At 37.5% G+C, this 21,399-nt stretch overlaps 1 protein-coding gene across 24 annotated transcripts in view; it reads left to right on the forward strand.

The window, feature by feature from the left end:
* Positions 1–21,399, forward strand: part of KLHL32 (kelch like family member 32) — a 228,515-nt gene that overhangs the window by 188,615 nt on the left and 18,501 nt on the right. For all 24 annotated transcript variants that reach the window (XM_003480291.3, XM_021073289.1, XM_021073272.1 and 21 more), the window contains 3 exons: positions 13,854–13,912; positions 17,126–17,318; positions 18,983–19,077. In XM_003480291.3, coding sequence (XP_003480339.2) covers positions 13,854–13,912; positions 17,126–17,318; positions 18,983–19,077 — 347 coding nt within the window. The remainder of the gene's footprint in view (positions 1–13,853; positions 13,913–17,125; positions 17,319–18,982; positions 19,078–21,399) is intronic.

Raw genomic sequence — 21,399 nt, forward strand, 5'->3', positions numbered from 1 at the left:
TTTTTTTTTTTTTTGGTCTTTTTGTCTTTTGTTGTTGTTGTTGCTATTTCTTGGGCCGCTCCCGCGGCATATGGAGGTTCCCAGGCTAGGGGTTGAATCGGAGCTGTAGCCACCGGCCTACGCCAGAACCACAGCAACGCGGGATCCGAGCCGCGTCTGCAACCTACACCACAGCTCACGGCAACGCTGGATCATTAACCCACTGAGCAAGGGCAGGGACCGAACCTGCAACCTCATGGTTCCTAGTCGGATTCGTTAACCACTGCGCCACGACGGGAACTCCTGATTGTCTTTAATTGTTTAACTGCCCATCTTTTCTCAAGGCAGGAAACTGAGCTATGTAATGTTTCCCTTTTGTATCTCTGTAGTTTAGTTTCTAAAACATAAACAGTAAAGTTAAAATGTATAAGGAAACTTAGTGATAATATAGAGCTACTCTAAAGTATATTGGTTTAGATTAGAACATTGTTTTCTGAAAGGATTACATATTATAATATCATAGTCTAGTGGCCTTTAAAATTGGTAGTTTAAGTAGTCAAAAAAAAAAAAAAAAAAAAAAAAAAAAAAAGTCCACCTCTCTGGTTCCAGAATTCCTCTCATGGTGAGAACAGCCTTTGTTTGGATGATCCATTTGTATCTGTCTAGATGAATCTGGAAAAAGAAGTTAGGAAAAAGAGTGAGCTGAATTGCTTTATCTAAGAATATGGGATATATGTCATTTTCTTTATTCCCAAGAGGAGAGAAGAAGGTTAAAGCTACATAATGGAAATGAGGAATAGCTAAAGAATTTGGTTGATGGTGGGAAACTAGAGATCCAACAAGAACACAGCAAAACCAGGATACTAGAGCTGGCAGAGGTGACCTTGAGAGTTTAACTCTGCTAGGAACTTGAAGAAATTTTTGGAGGTAGGATTTCAGCTTTCATAGATTGAGGAATGGGAGTTAGAGCAAATTTTATTGTGATTTTAAAGAGCAGCTGACATCTGCGCTATAGTAGATTTTACCATCAATTATTATTTCACTTATTTAAAATAACACACGATTCATGCTTTACATATTTTGGACTACAAGTTGATAGCTTTGCACTCTAGGTGATATAAATATATTTTCAAGTGCATAAACCTTTTTTTATAGATATTTTGTAAATTTGAGACTTTCCTTGCTAATTTTGAGTATATCAATTATCTATCCATTTGTGTGGTTTCCTCAAGTGTGACAGAAATAATATGGATACTAGTTTTAATTTAATGCATGGATTAAGTATGCTTCTATTCAAGATGCTAATTTAGTAGAAATATTCTTGGCTTTAATTTTTTGTGTAGCATTATAAACACTCCAAAAATATGGACAGTCTGAAAATAGATAATAAAAATGTAACAATAGATAATAAAAATGATTTTTTGCATTTATGGTAAATATTCTCATGGTATCCCTTTAATCAAGGAATATTAACGAGTTTAGTTCTCTTAAAAAATGATTCATATGAGCTCATGCCTAATGCCAGGTCATTCTTTGATAATCAGACTGAGTGTGAGGTTTTTCGTCTTTTGAGAATTGGAACAAATTTATAGAGAAGCTTAAACTATTAAATGAGGGAAAAGACTTTTTTTCCCCACACCCACGACACGTGGAAGTTCCCGGGCCAGGGATCAAACCTGTGCCACAACAGCGACCTGAGTGCTGCAGTGACAAGGCCGGATCCTTAATGCACTGTACCACAATGGAACTCTGGAAAAAGCCTCTGATACTCTTATAAACCAGCGAGTAATTGTGGTCTTTAGAAAAAAGAACTATAAGTAATCTATTTCAGACTACAAATTTTATTCATTTATTAATTCAGCATTCTATACTTTGTTATTTTTTCAATAGTCCGTATTTGTACCTTTTATATTTGTACCTTTTATGAAAATGTTTGTACCTTATTTGTACCTTTTATGAAAATGGCAAGACATTTTCATAAACAAACTACTATAGTATTGTAGTAAACTTCCCTTAATGGATGGCTTCTATATCAAGTACTCTTTTTCATCTGAAACCTATGAGAGAGGTCTTACCATCTCCCTTTTGCATATGAGAAACCTAGGCTTGACTGTTATGTGATTCCCCCAAGGATGGCATCATAAAGGAGCTGTGTGGGTTGATGGCACAACTTGTGCTGAAGTTCGCCCCCTAGACTAGTGTGAAGCTGGCACTGCAAACCTCCAAGAGAGTGGCAAAGACCTTGAGATGGTTTTCCACAATACTGAACTGGCTTACAGTATTCTAGTCTGGAGCATCTTCATGAAGAGCATGGACCTGTTCATTTCTTTGCATCTCGCTCTGTTCCAGTTAAGGGTGAGAGCTCTGCATTGGGTACCACAGGCTTCTACTAAAGAGTTTAGTGTAGCGCTATTTATCGACAGAGATATTTTCTGTCCCTGAAAAAAAAAAATAGAGCCACCAGACTTGTCCTACCCTGGCCAGTGTCTTTTCTATGTATACTGTTAAGTTGCTTTTGAGCACAATGAGTTTAGCAGCTGGTGACCTCTGAGTAGTGGTGGCAAAGGTTGTTTGTTTGGCAGTCACCTGTCATCTTCTCCTGGGCATGCATTCATCCATTTGTCACACCGTTTTGTGGGAAGCTGAACAGGGAAGCTTAAGAAAAATGCTTTACTCTTGTCTCGATGATAGAAAGCATTTCTTACTGCTGGTAGTGTGGTGGTAACTTTTCATTCCTTCTGGCAGTTTTTAAAGACTTATTTGACTTTGGGGGAACCTGCAGTATATCTTTAAGTCACAGTTCAAAAGTATAAGACAGGGTTGTTCATTTTCAATTTTGGCTGAACAGTCTTAACTTTGACTCTGGCACTTCAAAGTTAGGGAAAACTTGGCTTTCAAAATGGATGCTGATACGAGATGGCATATTTAATGACAGATGTATCTATAGAAAGCTGTTAAGATGCAGATTATCCCCCCCCTGGGGTGGGGGAGGGAGATCAAAACTGCCAATCTATAAAATATACTCGATAGAGGAAGGCATGGAATCTATCTTTGCAAGTGCTTTGATTGCAGGGGACAGTATAGCAGCATGTGGCATCATAACCCAGAGCAGACAAATCAGCTTGATGACTTTCAAAGCCAGGAATACTGCTGCAGGCAAGGGTACTCCAGTCTAGGAGAAATTAAAACATATAGAGACTGTTATTAATTCCATATCTATTTTTGTATAGTCAAATCTGTATGCAAATCCTTAGCATCTCATTTCAGAAGATTAATCTAAAAGTGAAGAGTGTTATGTGAAGGGAATGTAATGATAAAGCTCTGAAAATAAGTAACACTGCTAGAGAAATGGGGGCTGCAAACCTGGATTTTTTTTTGAATTTATTTATTTTTTGTACTGAGAAGAAATGGTTTTTATTTATATGCTCATTGGTAAGTTATTTCAAAGGGGGAAAGCAATAGAACCACTTTTTAAGGTTTTTCCCTTGCAATCCTGACTTGGCAAAAGTTACAGCACTTGGTTTTTTAGGCACCTCCTGTGGTGTAACATTCTAGAAGTAATCAACCAAATAACTAACTAGGACTTTTATTTTTACCCCCAACTAGTAACCCGATATCTCATTTCTAAACATTGTCATGTGAGTGAAAATTTGTGTGTAAGGGTAAGGAATCTAATTACTGAGTGCAAATTAAGGAAAAAAACCTGTATTATAAATGCATCTATGGAAGACAGTAAATAGTAGTTCTGAAGAGCATGAAGATAAATGGTGTGCCCTGCTTGCGAGAGAGGATGCAATTGCTGCATTCTAATCCATCGGTTGTACATTTAATCTATAATGGGCAGCGCCTGATACATATTGTAGTGTAAATATTTTCCAATAGTGTCATAAACAGATAGTTTACTGCAGTAGCTATTAATTCTGTCCCATATTTCTAAAACAAGCAGAGAAAGCGTCCAAGTTTTGAAGTAATGGGGAGGAGTTTACCCTCTGTTCCCTCTCATTTGGAGAAATGATTATAGGCAAGCTGGACATTAATCTGGTGGTTATGGCCCAGATCAAAAGCACTTGGCAATCATTTTAACCCTGAAGACTTACAAGGTTCAGTAGATTTGATTATTCTTCTGTTGTTGTGTGGGGAAAGAATTATTGGATATTCCATGTTTAATCAGATTTGTAAAAAAGGAAGGTGGGGGGTTAAAACAAACATACTCCGTATTTATTTTGATATACATTTTGACTCTATATAGGCATTTCAGCCTCAGCTTTCTTAAGTATATTATCTTTCCTTTGATTTCATCATTATAAATGAGACATTCAGTGAGAAATCCAGAGAAGACTTTCTTTGAGGGCAGGAAGCTCATTTCTCTCTGTTCTTTGTGGATTTCCTCTACAGACAAAGCTTTCATTGATCTTTAAAAGTGGATGCAAGCTTCAGAGAGAGATTTTTTTAAAGGCTTCCAGTTAATAATACCCATGGTTAATCACATAAAAGATATAATCTTCTTAACTGGGGTTGAATGAGAGAATAATGATTGGACTGGACAGGTTGCCTCACCTTTATGTATCCATTAGTATTGATTGATTATTCCAGTTAAGATGATGCACTAATTCTCTGGATTCTAGTTGACTTGACTTCTGGCCATGGAGTTGATAGTGGTGACCTATTCAAAGTATTTGAACTGCCAAAAGTAAAAATTATACTGGACAAAGTTAAACAGACAAGGAAGACTTTATTCAAGACTATTGTACCAGGGGAGGGAAACCAGAATGCAGTCTGAAATCAACTCTTCTGAAAAACATTTTTTTTTTTTTTAAAGCAGTAGAATGAGCTAGTGGAAAAGTTCTAAAGTACTTTCGGAGGAAGCTTGATCCATGTGATGTGTTGAACATATTGAGTTACCTGTAAATGTTTTACGTGTTTCTCTGGGATTAGGTCATTTGTGTTTGCTGGTTTGCACTCATCAGAGTTAGGCTTCTAGCCTCCAGAGAAACTGGGAGATAGGAGAGTTATATTCCTTGATGATAGCATTTTAATGGGATGGCTCCCAGGTCTTTAAGGAAGATATTCCTGGGTTGTAAAACTTGCAAGAAGATTCTTAAATGATTTATATCTCAAGAGGTAGAGAGAAAGAATTTACAGTTACAAGTTTCCTAAAACAAATGCTTTAAGAAAAGGGAAGTCAGAAGAACCAGAGTCAGGAGGATGCCTGTCTAAAGTTTAATCAAGCTGAGGGGAATGTTAAGGCTACCTTGGTTAATACTGTAATGGCATACATTTTTAATTTTAATTTTTAATTGCAGTTCATTTGACCTACAATACTATATTAGTTTCAGGTTTACAGCATATTGATTCAACATTTATATACGTTACCGTGATATTGATCATTATGGTAAATTTAGTAACTATCTGTCACCATACAAAATTATCGCAATATTATTGACCGTTCTCTATGCTGTGCATTACATCCCTGTGACTTTTTAAATTTTTTTTTTTTGTCTTTTTGTCGTTGTTATTGCTATTTCTTGGGCCGCTCCCACGGCATATGGAGGTTCCCATGCTAGGGGTCCAATCGGAGCTGTAGCTGCCAGCCTACGCTGGAGCCACAGCAACGCGGGATCCGAGCCGCGTCTGCAACCTACACCACAGCTCACGGCAACGCTGGATCGTTAACCCACTGAACAAGGGCAGGGACCGAACCTGCAACCTCATGGTTCCTAGTCGGCTTCGTTAACCACTGCGCCACGACGGGAACTCCACTTTTTTAATTTTATAACTAAAATTTTATGGTTCTTAATCCCCTTCGCCTATTTCACCCAACCCTCCACCCCTTCCTCCTCTGGTGACCACCAGTTTGTTCTTTGTATCTATGAATCTGTTTTGTTTTCTTTGTTCACTTATTTTGCTTTTTAGATTCCACATATAAGTGAAATCATACAGTGATTGTCTTTCTTAGTCTATTTAACTTCACATAATACCCTTCATATGGTTGCCTTCATATTTTGGCTATTGAAATAATGCTGCAATGGACATGAACGTAGGAGTGCATATATCTTTTTGAATTAGGTTTTCATTTTCTTCAAATAAATACCCAGAAGTGGAATTGGTAGATCATAAGGTAGTTTTGTTTTTAATTTATTGAGGAATCTCCATACTGATCTCCACAGTGGCTGCAATAACCTACATTCCCACCAAAAGTCCCCTTTTCTACTTCCTTGACAACAGTTGTTATTTCTTGTCTTTTGATAAAGGCCATTCTTACAGATGCGAAGTGAAAACTCATTGTGGTTTTTTTTTTTTTTTTTTTTTTTTTTCCTTCAAAGTGTCTTTCTTTCTTTCTTTTTTTTTTTTTTATTTTCCCACTGTACAGCAAGGGGGTCAGATTATCCTTACATGTATACATTGCAATTACATTTTTTCCCCCACCCTTTCTTTCTTCTGTTGCAACATGAGTATCTAGACATAGTTCTCAATGCTATTCAGCAGGATCTCCTTGTAAATCTATTCTAAGTTGTGTCTGATAAGCCCAAGCTCCCGATCCCTCCCACTCCCTCCCCCTCCCATCAGGCAACCACAAGTCTCTTCTCCAAGTCCATGATTTTCTTTTCTGAGATGTTCATTTGTGCTGGATATTAGATTCCAGTTATAAGTGATATCATATGGTATTTGTCTTTGTCTTTCTGGCTCATTTCACTCATTATGAGATTCTCTAGTTCCATCCATGTTGCTACAAATGGCATTATGTCATCCTTTTTTATGGCTGAGTAGTATTCCATTGTGTATATATCATTGTGGTTTTGATTCATTTCCCTGATGATTAGTGATGTTGAGCATCTTTCCATGCATTTTTGGCCATCTATATTTCTTCCTTAGAAAAATGTCTGTTCATGGCCCTCATTAATAAATCCACAAATAACAAGTGCTGGAGGGGCTGTGGAGAAAAGGGAACCCTCCTGCACTGCTGGTGGGAATGTAAACTGGTACAGCCACTATGGAGAACAGTTTGGAGATACCTTAGAAATCTATACATAGAACTTCCATAGGACCCCGCAATCCCACTCTTGGGCATCTATCCGGACAAAGCTCTACTTAAAAGAGACACATGCACCCACATGTTCATTGCAGCCCTATTCACAATAGCCAGGACATGGAAACAACCCAAATGTCCATCGACAGATGATTGGATTCGGAAGAAGTGGTATATATACACAATGGAATACTACTCGGCCATAAAAAAGGATGACATCATGCCATTTGCAGCAACATGGATGGAACTAGAGAATTTCATACTGAGTGAAATGAGCCAGAAAGACAAAGACAAATACCATATGATATCACTTATAACTGGAATCTAATATCCAGCACAAATGAACATCTCCTCAGAAAAGAAAATCATGGACTTGAAGAAGAGACTTGTGGTTGCCTGATGGGAGGGGGAGGGAGTGGGAGGGATCGGGAGCTTGGGCTTATCAGACACAACCTAGAATATATTTACAAGGAGATCCTGCTGAATAGCATTGAGAACTATGTCTAGATACTCATGTTGCAACAGAAGAAAGGGTGGGGGAAAAAACTGTAACTGCAATGTATACATCTAAGGATGACCTGACCCCCTTGCTGTACAGTGGGAAAATAATTAAAAAAAAAATTTTTTTTTAAATAAAAAAAAAAAAAAAAGAAAAATGTCTGTTCAGATCCTCTGCCCATTTTTTCAGATTGTTTATTTTTTGATAAGTTGTATGAGTTATTTATCTATTTTGAATATTAACACCTTGTAAGATATATGATTTTCAAATATCTTCTCCCACTCACTAGGCTGCTTTTTATTACATTGATAATTTCCTTTGCTTCACAAAAACGTTTTAGTTTGATATAGTCCCATTTGTTTTTATTTTTACTTTTGTTTACCTTGACTGAAGAGATAATCCAAAAATATTGCCAAAAGTGATGTCAGAGTGTATTACCTGTGTTTTCTTATAGGAATTTTTATGGTTTTAGGTCTTAAATTTAACACTTTAATCTATTTTGTGTTTACTTTTGTGTATAATGTAAAAAAATAGTTGTTTCATTCTTTTGCATGTAGCTGTCCAGTTTTTCCAATACCATTTATTGAAGAGACTGTCTTTTCCCAAAAGTATCTTTCTGGCTTCTTTTTGATAATAAATCTTTTATTTGACAATATAAATATTTCCTTTATTTGACAAAATATTTCTTATTTGAAAAAGAAACATGGGTTTCTTTCTGGATACTCTTTTCTGTACTAATTTCTAAGTATGGCATATATTTCTACTTATTTGTGTTTTTTTCAGTTTTTTTTTTCATCAATATCTTACAGTTTTCAGAGCACAGGCCGTTTACATCCTTGGTTAAATATATTCTTAGGTATTTTATTCTTTTTTATCCAATTAAAAGTGGGATTTTCTTTGTCTCTCTAATAGTTTATTTGTGTATATAAATGCAACATATATATATAAATTTATAAATATATGTAAATTTTGTATCCTGCAACTTTACTGAATTTATTTATTAGTTCTAATAGTTTTGTTTGTTTGGAATTGTGAAGGTTTTTATATATAATCATCATGCCATCTGCAAAGTGACAGTTTCACATCTTCCTTTCCAATTTGGATGTCTGCTCTCTGTCTCTGTCTCCCTCTCTCTCTCTCTCACTCATCTGATTTCTTGCACTAGGATTTTCAATATTGTGTTAAAAGTGGTGAGACTGAGCATCCTTGTCTTCTTCCTGACCTTAGATGAAAGATTTTAGATTTTTACCTTTGAGTATTATGTTAGCTGTGGGTTTGTCATATATGGTTTTTATTATGGTGATGTACGTTTCCTTTTTACCCACTCTATTGAGAGTTGTGTCATAAATGGATGTTGAATTTTGTCAAATTCTTTTTCTGCATTTATTGTGTATTTATATTTTTTTTCTAATTTTCTTCTTACAGTCGATTTCTAGTTTCATATTGTTGCAGTCAAAAAATCTGCTCGAAATGATTTCAGTCTTCTTAAATTTATGAGACTTGTTTTGTGGCCCAAACAAAGAAATTTGTTTTGTGATCTATCCTGAAGAATGGCCCATGTGCACTTGAAATGAATGTGTATTCTGCTGTTTTTGGGTGAAATATTCTGTATATGTCTATTAAAGCTATGTATGGTCTGACATGTTGTTTAAAGGTGATATTTCCATATTGATTTTCATTCTAGGTGATATATCCATTGATGCAAGTGGAGAATTAAAGTCCCCTATTATTATTGTATTTCTGTCAATATCTCCTTTATGTCTCTTAGTATTTGCTTTATACATTTCGGTGCTTCTATGTTGGGTGCATAAACAATTATAAGTGTTATATGCTCTGTTTGGATCAATACTTTTATCATTACATAATGTCTTTTTTTTGTCTCTTGTTACAGTCTTTGTTTTAAGGTCTATTTTGTCTGCTATAAGTATTGCTACTACAACTTTCTTTTCATTTCCATTTATATGGAGTATCTTATTCCAACCCTTCACTTTTGCCTGTGTGTGTCTTTAGACCTGAAGTGAGTCTCTTGTAGGCAGCATATATATCCACATATATACGGGTCTTATTTTTTCATCCATTTGGTTACCCTATGTCTTTTAATTGGATTGTCTAGTCCATTTACATTTATGTGATTATTGATAGGTGTGCACTTATTTCCATTTTGTAAATTTTTTTCTGGTTGTTTTTGTAGTTATTCTCTGTCCTTTCTTCTTCTGTTGTTCCCTTCCCTCATGATTTGATAACTTTCTTTAGTAGTATGTTTGTTTCTCTTTATTTTTTGTGTCTTTGTTAATGTGTTTTTGGTTTGTAGTTACCATGAGATTCGTGTATAACAATCTCTGCATATAGCTGTTTATTTTAAGTTAATGGTCACCTAAGTTTGAGTACATTCTAAAAGCACTACATTTTTGCCCATCCTAAGTTTGAGTACATTCTAAAAGCACTACATTTTTGCCCATCCTACACATTTTTGATATTATATTTTACATCTTTTTTTTTGGCTTTGCCCATGGCATGTGGAAGTTCCCAGGCCAGGGATCAAACCTGTGCCACAGCAGCAACCTGAGCCACTGTGGTGACAACAGTGGATCTTAATTGCTAGGCCAGGAGGGAACTCAAATATTTTCTGTCTCTTTGTTGAAGTTCTCACTGTGTTCCTCTGTTCTTCTCCTGAGTTTGGTGAGCATCATTTTGGCTATTGCTCTGAACTCTTTCTTTATCCAGCAAATTGCTTATCTCCATTTGGTTTATTTCTTTTTCTGAGGATTTGTCTTGTGCTTTGTTTGGAAGGTATTCCTTGGTTCTTCATTTGGCCTAACACTATGCTTATTTCTTTGTATTAGATGTATCAGCTACATCTCTCAGTCTTGAAAGAGTGCCCTTATGTTGGTGTCCTGAGGGGCCCAGTGGAGCAATCTCTTTTGCTTATGAGAGCCAGGTGCTCCAGGGGTACCCCATGTGTAGGCTACATGTACCCTCCTGTTTTGTTTAGGCTGTGATTTGTACAGATATTCTGGTGGGTGGGGCTGGGCCCCCAGCCCAGCTCAGGCTTGACTGTTAAAAGTGTACTGTTGTATGGGACTGGTCCCCCAGTGTGGCATCTACTTTGGAGGGGCACTGGCTGTTGCTGGCTGGAGTAGCCCATTTGGTGGGTTGAGGCAGGAGCTGCTTTGGAGAGGCCAGCTGAGACAGGCAGATTGGGCAGGGCTGATCCTCAAGGAATGCTGGGGTAGGGTGTACAGTTTTAGCTAGGTTGATAGAGAGTGACAAAAACAGTGCCCACCTGTGCTGGGGACAGCTAGGTGGAAGGAAAGTAAAAAGATTCCTGCCAGTGCTTCTGTCCCTAGAGAAAATTCCACTAGATTATTGTCCCTCTGGCATAAGTCCTAAAATTAGTGAATGAATCTCCTTTTCATATGACTCAGGTGCTTTTCAAGCTGTTGCCTCTGCCCTGGATTGGAATGAGTGAGTTTTTGTGCAAGCTGTTCAAGAGCAGAGACTTAATTTCCTATAGCCCTCTCCTAAACATAAACCCCACTCTTTTTCAAATGCAGACATTATGGGGGCTTGTTCCCTGGTGCAGGTCGCCTGGGCTGGGAAGCCTGTTGTAGGGCTCAGACCTCTTGCTCATCAGCAGTGACCACCAGTGCTATCTTTCCTGCTTATAGGTTGCTGTACCTGGTGTGTGGATTCTGACTAGATTGTGTTTTTGCCCTTCCTTCCATCTCAATGTGGCCTTTTCTTTATATCCTTAATTGTAGAAAATCTGTACTACTAGCCTCAGGTCATTACCAGAGATTTGTTATATGTGTGGTTATCATTTTGGTGTGTCCATGGGAGAAGGTGAACCCAGGATCTTCCTACTCTGTTATCTTGATCCTGCCTCAGTATTAATTTTTTAAATTCAAAAAATTTCCCTTAGGAAACTTTTAGTTTGGTTGAATTTTAGATCTTTATTGCAAAATGAGTTGCTTCTTTGTGGTACTTATTAAAATAAGAATGTTTTTCATTTCACACCAGCATCTAGAAGTATGTATAGGGCGGTATTTCTAAAGATAGATTTGGGGGGAATTCTCATATTTCTGGTATTTTATTATTTAATATTTAATATCTCCTAGTGTTATTTTCTCACTGTGTTGTTTTATGTGTTCTTTTTTCCATTTGGTGATAAAATTAAAGTAGAATCAATAATTTCTGGGATTTTATGGGGCTCAGTGTACACCACAAGCCTGAAAAGAAGTATGAGGACAAGTGGGAGAAACTTAGCTAGAAGTGTGAAGTTTTTTAGTGTTTCTTTCTTTTCTTTTTTCTTTTTTGGCTGTACCAGCATTGTATTTTGTGGAAGTTCCTGGGCCAGGGATCAAACCTGTGCTGATGTGAGACAATGCTGGATCCTTTCCCCACTGCACCACACTGGGGACTCCACAATGTTTCTTTCTTTCTTTTCCTTTTTAATTTTTTTGGCTGTGCCCATGGCACATGGAAGTTCCTGGACCAGGGACCAAACCCACACCACAGCTGTGACCCAACCCACTGTGCCACAAGAGAGCCCTAGTGTTTCTTGATTAAGTAGGAGGTCTCAAGTCTTGATCTAAGTTGAGAACAGTAACTGCACTGCTTACTCTAGATCTGTGCTGTCCAGTGTGGTTAGCCACTAGCCACATGTGGCTTATTGACCACTTGAAATGTGGCTAATCTGGTTCAAGATGTGCTGTGTCAGTTGCACACAGGACTTTGAAGGTTTAGTATGATATAAAATATAAAATACCTCAATGATTTTTATGTTGATTTTATGTTGAAGTGATATTTGGGCTATATAGTAGTTCATTGTCATCTGCCGTTTTACTTTCTGCTGTTTCAGTTATCCACACTCAAACATTGGTCTCCGAATATTTAATGGAAATGTCCAGAAATAAACCATTTATAAGTTTTAAATTGAGCACTGTCCTGAATAGCATGATGAAATCTTGTGCCATTCCACTTTGTCTCACTCAGGATCTCCAACCATTGACATGGTCTGCTTTTGACATCCAGCCGTTCACAGTATCATGGCTTGATGATCCAGGGTGACCTAAAGCAGATGGTCCTCCTTCTGATATGTTGTCATAGGGTCAGTGGTAGCCTAATGATGTGTCACAATGCTTACATCATTCTCCTCACTTCATCCCATCAAGTAGTAGGTTATCATCTCATATCATTGCAAGAAGGAGGAGTACAATACAGTACAGTATTTTGAGAGAGCGCCCACGTTTAGATATCTTTTATTAGACTATATTGTTATAATTGCTTATGTTCCTTGTTATTATTAATCTCTTACTGTGCTTAATTTATAAATTAAACTTTATCATAGGTATCATGTATAGGAAAAACTACAGTATGTATATCATTTGGTACTACCCACAGTTTTAGGCATCTACTGCGGGTCTTAGAATATATGTATCCCCCACAGATAAGGGAGGACTACTGTCTTGAGTTAAATTCAATACATGTTAAGTTTAATTTAATTTTTTTTCAGGTGTAACTGCTGCATATGGAGGTTCCTGGGCCAGGAGTCAAATGGGAGCCACAGCTGCAGGCCAACACCATAGCTACAGCAATGCAGGATCTGAGCTGCGCCTGCCACCAACCCCACAGCTTGCAGCAATGCTGGCTCCTTAACCCACTGAGTAAGGCCAGAGATCAAACCTGCATCTTCATGGATACTCTGTCGAGTTCTTTACCCACTGAGCCACAACAGGAACTCCCTAAGTTTAAAGAGTTTCTTTTTACTTTTTAATGTGACTACTGGAAAATTTTAAATTGCTTATGTGATTCCTGTTTGTGGTTCTTAATTATATTCTCCTGGATAGCACTGGCTCTAGATCTTTTTTGATAAGTAATGTCTTTTCTTAGATTTGGTTCTTGCAGAGAGAGATCAAGATATCTCTGTTAGTGCACAAAAGATTAGAGCTATAAAACTGCCAGGTTAGCTAGGGACAAGAATTTTCCATGTACTGAAGTCCCTGGCATAAATTGTGTAGAGATTCGTCTGTGTGCTGTGTTCGTTCCAACTTCCTTGCCTTACTTCGCTCCTCATTCTGGCCATGCAGAGCAGTTTGCCAGAATTGGGGGCCTCCTGGTAATTTCAGCATACTTGTTGCTTGCTCTTAACTGGATTGCTTCTGAAATGTTTCTTGAAAATGAAACTGCTTCAACAATAAGCTTCTTAATTATGTCACGGGTTCATCACGAGGGTATACAAACAGATCCTCAGCAGTAGCTAATTTTCCTTTAATTGTATCACATTCTTGTGTTGGAATATCCCATTTCTTATTCATGAAAGTGCTAACACGTGTTAATCCATTACAGGTGGAGTAACTAACACAGCACAATATCAGAACAGACTAATGGTATATGAACCTAACCAGGTAAGACTCATATAAGAAAAGCTCATTACCTTAATTAAAATGAATTTTTAAAGATCTCCACAGTAATTAGGAGTTGGAATGCCAAGTCTATACACACATATGCATCTTAAACTTACATAGAGAAAAGGAAGCATCTGGATAAACTGCTTTTGTTTGCTATTTTTTTTTTCAAAAAACACAAAATTTCAGCTCTTTTTGTTTTATGCTGTACATAGTGCTTAACTCTTTTACAGTTTTGCATAATGTATGAAAAAGGGAAAATATGTTGATGAGTTAAATGCCTTTATTTCCATTATCTCAAGTGACTATTCATCTTAGAGGCATCCTAAGAAAGGGTTTGGATTGTCCTCTTGCTACATCCTTTTATTTTTTTAATTTTTGTTTTTGGCCACACCCACAGTGTGTGGAAACTCCCAGGCCAGGGACTGAATCCCTGCCACAGCAGCCACTCAGGCTACTGCAGTGACGACCCCAGGTCCTTAACCTGCTGCACCACAAGGGAACTCCCCTGCTACATCCTTTTAGAAGGCCTGTAATTCTAGGAGGGAACATGCTTATGGTGTCATTACTCCCTAATAAAATACCAACTTTTATTTAACTCAGTATAGCCAAATGACCCAGGACAGTGTGTAGGACAAGTCTGAAGTAGAAGTATTTGGAGAGTTGGAGTGTTTTTCATCTAACAGCTGTCCTGGAACTGGGGGCATTTTGATGGTGACTGTCCCTTCTTCTGTCCACTTTTTATGTCCACTAATGACTTTTTACCCCCAAAAGAAGAACTATTTTTATTCTCTTTTCTACCAAAGTATCTGTAACTGTGGCAAATGTTTGCTGAATTTTGCCATTTCTGCAATTTGGGTAATGTAAGTATTTTTCATGATTGTGACAATATTCCAGAGTGATTTGATTTGGAAACTTAATCTTCATCAGCTGAAGATAATGGATCATGACCAACAGGTTGGCTTTGGCAGTCTGGGTCAGGACTGCCATCAAATATATGTTCAGAGTGATCTCAACCTATTTAGGATTTTTTTATTTTAGCAATTACTTGATTCTGAGTTTAACGAAGGTATTTCTATCTTTGAAAGCGTGTTTCCTGATGCCATTAGAAGCTATAGATTTCAGAGACCACATGTCCCTGGGCTGGATGTCTCAAGAGGGATCCCTAATTGCAATTGAGTTTGGTGCACACGTGGTTAAAAGGGAAGAAGGTGTTAACATTTCTCAAATGAGTTCTGTTTCATGTTTGTACACACATGCTCTTTTTAAAAATTCTGCTGGCATATTGTTTACGGTGGGTACTGGCAAACATCACATCTGCTTGCATCTTGCTCAGAATCTCAATAACTCTATCATTCAGCGCTGGTGCTTATTTCTCTTCTAGGCCTTTGTGGAGAGTCGATAATGCCTGCCATCTGCCACAGAGCACATCGCTACCTGCCAACAGGCAGGCTGGGGTGACCTCTGCTTCCCCACCACTGATTAATATTCACACGCTAGCTTATTAGGAATGACCCCACCAGGCCTCCCTGTTTCTTTGCCTTTGCAGCGGTTGGCGGCTCACCTGGCAGGCACGGCAGTGAAGGAAGCTAAAGATATAATCAGGGGATGCAGGCAGGCTTTGCAAACCAGATGGCATCCATAGTCCTGTGGCAGGGGACTGGGCTGCTAATGCAAACAGTGATTCCTAATACTATGATGGGTTGCCTCATAGAAGGGACCTAAGGAAAGCATCATCGGACTTTTGAGTTAAATCCACTCATGCATAATGTATTAAAGGTATTTCTAAGCAGAATATCTGAAAGAAAGGTTTGACTGTTTTATTAAAGATACATTTAATTGGAAGGAGATTCTTATTATGACAGGTTTAAAAGGGGGAGCTGATAAATGCAAGCCTAAAAAACTGGACAAATCATTTCCTTTTTTCTTGTTAGTGTATTTTTAAAAGAGTAATTAGAAATGAGCTAGTTGATATGCCAATAGTGATGGACCAATATTTATACAAAACATTTTTTTTCCTCCTTCCTTTATAGCTCTGTGAACTGGTGAAATTCTGTGTATTCAAAACATCATATGATTTTTCTGGTCAAAATCCAAATTTTTCTTGGCAAAAAGAAATAATCTGTGTTCTTTCTGTATGTTTATGTAGAAAGAAAATGGTTAAGCGTACTTACCTGTCCATTACTTAGTTGAGATTTGAAATTAAAGTCATATTTGCTTTTCATCTATTTTTATATTTTAAATAGCCTTATTTGATAGGAGTTGAGCATATGTTTCTCATTCCTGAGAGTGATCTAGAACCAAATAATAGCAGTTACATTTTTCCCTAAAATTATCATAGAAAATTTGGTCTTCTACCAAAAAAAATAAATAAAATAAAATAAAATAAAATAAAAACAAGAAAACTGTGTGCCTGAAAATAACTTTTCCCAATTTGGCAAAGATGTGAGTGTAAATATATGAAGGGCTTTGAGGGGTTTGTTGCTGAACCAAATCTTTAGCTATTTCATTGACCTAATGAGGTTCATCCTGGAAAGAGCAGCAAAGCTGCCCTAACATTAGCTTATGTAGGGGCCTCAGGCAGTCAATGATTATATCATAATAACTTTTAAAATTTGAACATTATTGGACATGTGTGCCAGGCATTGTTCTAAATGCTTTAGGTGTATTAGCTCATTTAATCTTACAGCAGGCTTATCGGGTAGGTACTGTTATCTCCACTCTACAGATGAGAAAACAGGCACAGATAGGTTAAGTAAATTGCCAAGGTCATGTGCAGATTATTAAAGCAAGCATCCTGAATCCAGAGCCTCTTTTGTTATCATTACACCACCATACACAGTATAACTACCCAGACACTTGCTCTTTTAAATCATTTGGAGGAGTAAGTTCTCTCAATTGGGAGAAATAACCATCATAAAAGTTTGTAAATTCTCAATGCTCCCCTTACAAATGCAAACTGCCATATAACATGCAACCCAAACACGAGTAATTGCCTTATGTCAAGTTGCAAAATAGGGTTGGAACATGTGGGCTCTTCTGCACTTGTTCTTAGGTAAGAAGCCCATACTTTCAAAGTATGTAAACAACATTCAAATTGAATGTTATTGACCAATGTTAGGGTGCCCAGTACTAATGAGGCACTGCTGTTTTCTGCCATCGAAGTCTCCACTTAACAGAAATCACCTGAATTTTTTTCTTTTCTTTTTTCAGAATAAGTGGATAAGTCGCAGCCCCATGCTGCAGAGGAGGGTCTACCACTCCATGGCTGCTGTCCAAAGAAAGCTTTATGTTCTTGGAGGCAATGACCTGGACTATAATAACGACCGGATCCTCGTGCGGCATATAGATTCCTATAACATAGACACCGACCAGTGGACGCGCTGTAATTTTAACCTGTTGACTGGCAAGTACCTTTGATTAACTAGGAAAAGCAGGGATTCAAGCAGTTGCCAAACTTGTTTTCTTAAACATCTAAGTGCAGCTTTAAACATGAAGTGCATGATGGTAAAACAACTTGCTCTTATTACCCAGAAATGTGCAAACCGTTTATCTCACAAAGTCCGACTAAGTCAGGTGGCCAAGCATTTGGTTTCTCGAGGCCTGTATTACTTTGTGCATGTTGCCAAGAGAGGCTTCTCAAGTCCATTAGTATCAATCAATATTCACGTGGGAAGATTGATACCAGGAGGAGGAACCAGGTGCTGAAGGAGTTAATGATTCTTTACAGAAGCAGTTTATTTTTTACTTCTCACTACTTTGAGTCCTCTTGTTTCTTGTGCGCTCAGGAGAATGGTCTTCATTATCTGTCACTGTCAAGTATTGTCTCTGGCTGTATTCTCCGAAAGACTAACCCTTAGAGAAGTTCTGTGCATGCTGACCACACAGACCTCTCCAAGCATTACCATGTGGCAGCACCAGGAAAGGATCAGTCTCGTCCCACAGGGGAATAAAATGAAAGCCGTGAGCGGCTTATACCTGACGTTTTTTTTTAATGAAGTTGAAAACTTTTCCTCCCTTTTTGGCTGGTGTTATTAACATCCAAAAGTGATCAGATCCCTTCCAGGCTGCTCTGATAATAGGAAAATCACTAACTCAGAAGGGTGGGCAGGACTAGTGCCTGAAGACATTTCAATACGCTGAGTGGGCGCTCTGTCATTCACAGCTGCCGCTAGGGACGCCACGTTGGGAGCATAACCAATGGGAGAGGTTTGGGTGCTTTATATTGAGTTCCTGTCTTGGGGAAAATGATCTTTGAGTCCTACCTACAAGCACTTAACTCTAAGTTGCTGTAGTGGTACCTTAGCCCTTCGGTCCCCTCTGCTATAGGATCCATCTTATTTATGACTCGAGTCAATCCTGTGTCAGCCCATCAATAAAAAGCAACTATTTCACTCTCTGATGGCCTCCAGGGATGAATATGTGGTAGTGAGTTATTTTGTCTTCTTTTTTAAATGGGGGAGGAACCTTTCATCATTTTGGCGTGTCAGTACCTAGAGACTACCCGGGCTGGTCCCAGCTCAGGAACTTTAATGTAGTCTTAAAACTGTTGTGTATGTAAAGAAAAGGAGAATCAAACTTTATCAATCTTTTTTTTCATTTGTCTTCATTTGGGGCACACCAGGGGGCAGGGCTCTGTTTTATTGGCTTCTTGAGGTTGTAGCTGTTAACAAATGTAAGCACTTGCCTTAAAAGCATTTGTAGTACAAGAAGTGTTTTGCATTCCTAGAATATACCTTATTTCCATCACTATAAATTAATGGCATGCAACACAGTATAAAACTCTTAGTTCTATGTGGCTTATTATTGCTGTTTTAGTGCTGCATTTACTAACTTGTGTGGCTAATAAGTGCTATGGCCTGATTCTGACCCAAACCAGATTCATTCTCTCAGAGTGGTGAATTCTTCCCTCTGAAAACCGGGAGGCAGTGATTACTTCCTGCAGAAATCCCGTGGAGTATCCAAGTGTGCCTCAGGGAGAAATTGTATCCCTCAGTGCAAAAGGGTTAATTAAGACATGCAAAAAAAATGGATGTATTTTTCCTTTTTATTCAATTCTCTTTACTTTAGGCCAAAATGAATCTGGAGTTGCTGTCCATAATGAGAGAATATATTTAGTTGGTGGATATTCGATTTGGACAAATGAGCCTCTGGCTTGTATCCAGGTGAGTAGTTGAAGTTCTCTTTGAAGTTTGTTCAAGTGGTTCAGTGAGGTTATTTTTGCAATGTTGTTATGGAAAGAAAAGATATTTACATGTAAAAAGAAGCTTGAACTTTCTTTGTGCAGCTAGTTCAGCCACTGAACATCCTGCATCCAAAAGATGATATCTAGGAAATGATGGAGCTCTATTGAAAATAAAGATGGGAATGAGCTTTGGAAATGTATGTAGTATATTCTGGAAGTGGGAAAGTGGGATACCTTTCCCTTTGTCATAAACCAAAAAAACCTACAAAGTTTTGGTAATAGTACTTTTACCACATGTCTACTTTCAACCTCTATTTCCTTATTTTCTGTATTGCAGTTTATTCATTGAATAAATGCCACCTTCAAAAGTGTTCTTCCTTCTGGCAGAAGTGAGCAGTAGTGGTTTATGATTGGTCTGCTGAGGACAGCTTCTGCCCTGGAAACAGTCCTGGCACATCAGCCTGTGAGGAGCCCAGGCTGGGCAAGTTGCCAGTGGCCTTTCAGAACTATAGCTTTTTTTGATATATATAGACAAGATATTATTATTTTCTTTTATATTTTTCAACAATTCTTACCATAGTTGTTTTTCTACTTTATATGCTCTCTGATAACATATTGACCTGTATTAGCCCTGACCTTTCTCCTGTCTCCAGAAAAATATATTCTTATAACTACTGGTATTATCTCATCCCATCTTTGTGGGAAGGTTTTAAACAGTTGGCTCAATATCTTTAATAATTGCAGGACTAATAGTTGCAGGACTACAAGTTTTTAATTTCTTTTTCAGTCACATCTCAAATATTTTTTTTTCAAAAAACTTTTCCTTATTAGCTAAGTTTTCAAAATTGTTAGCCTATAGTTGTTAAGTTATCCTCATAATCCCCTTTATGTTTCACAATAGAGTTTGTTTTTTCTCTTCTTGATTTGTTTTGCCAGAGGTTCGTTTGGAGATTTTTAACATATTTCTTTTGTTGATATAGATCAAGTAGATCTAAATCATCAAAGGAAGCACAAATATGAATAATATAATTAACAAGCTATGTTAATGGATATATATGTTCCAGATCAAGCAGAAAGAATATATTTTTTTTCAGTTTTATTGAGACATAACTGACACTTTATATTAAAGTGTACAACATAACTTTATATATGTATATATTGCTTAATGATCCACACAATGAGTTAACATCTTTTGCCTCTTATAGTTGCAAAAGTATTTTTCTTTTTTTTCGGGCCACACCCAGAGCATATATAAGTTCCCAGGCTAGGGGTCGAATCCGAGCTACAGCCACAGCAACACCGGATCCTTAACCCACTCAGGAAGGCCAGGGATAAAACCCACATCCTCATGGAGACTAGTCGGATTTATTTCCACTGTGCCACAATGGAAACTCCCCAAAGTTTCTTCTTATGATAAGAACTTTTAAGATTTACTCCCTTAGAAACTTCCAAGTATATAGTCCAGTATTGTTACCTATAGTCACCATGCTGTACATTACATCCCATGAACTTATTATTCTCATAACTATAAGTTTGTGTCTTTTGACCACCTTCACATATTTCCATCACTCCCCTACCTGCTGCCTCTGGTGACCACCAATCTGTTTTTGTTTCTATGAGATCTTTTTTAATTAAAAAAAAATCTTATTTTTATTGGAGTATAGTTGCTTTATAATGTTGTGTTAGTTTCAGGTATACAGCAGAGTGATTCAGTTATATGTATACATTCATTCTTTTTTCAGATACTTTTCCATATCTGTACAGAATATTGAGTAGAGTTTCCTATGCTATATAGTAGGTCCTTGTTGGTTATCTATTCTATATGTGTAAATGTTAATCCCAAACTCCTAATTTATCCCTTTCCTCCTACATTTCCTCTTTCATAGCCATAAGTTTGTTTTCGAATTTCGTGAGTCTGTGCCTGTTGTGTATATAAGTTCATTTATATCATTTTTACTAGATTCCATGCATAATTGACATCATGTGGTATTTGGTTTTCTTTGACTTATTTCACTTATTATGAGAACCTTTAGAGCCATCCATGCTGCTGCAGTGTTCAGTTTAGATTCTGCATGTGGGATCATAGAGTATTTGTCTTTCTCTGGCTTATTTCACTTAACATAATGATGCCCTCAAGGTCCATCTATATTATTGCAGGATTTCTTTCTTCTTTATGGCACACACACACACACGCACGCAAACACACAAATATATTTTCACATTCTCTTTACCCATTTATCCGTCAAGGACGTTTGTGTTGTTTCCATATCCTGGCTGTTACAGATAATGCTGCAGTGACTAT

Source organism: Sus scrofa, chromosome 1 (assembly GCF_000003025.6).
Source record: "Sus scrofa isolate TJ Tabasco breed Duroc chromosome 1, Sscrofa11.1, whole genome shotgun sequence".
NCBI lineage: Eukaryota > Metazoa > Chordata > Mammalia > Artiodactyla > Suidae > Sus > Sus scrofa.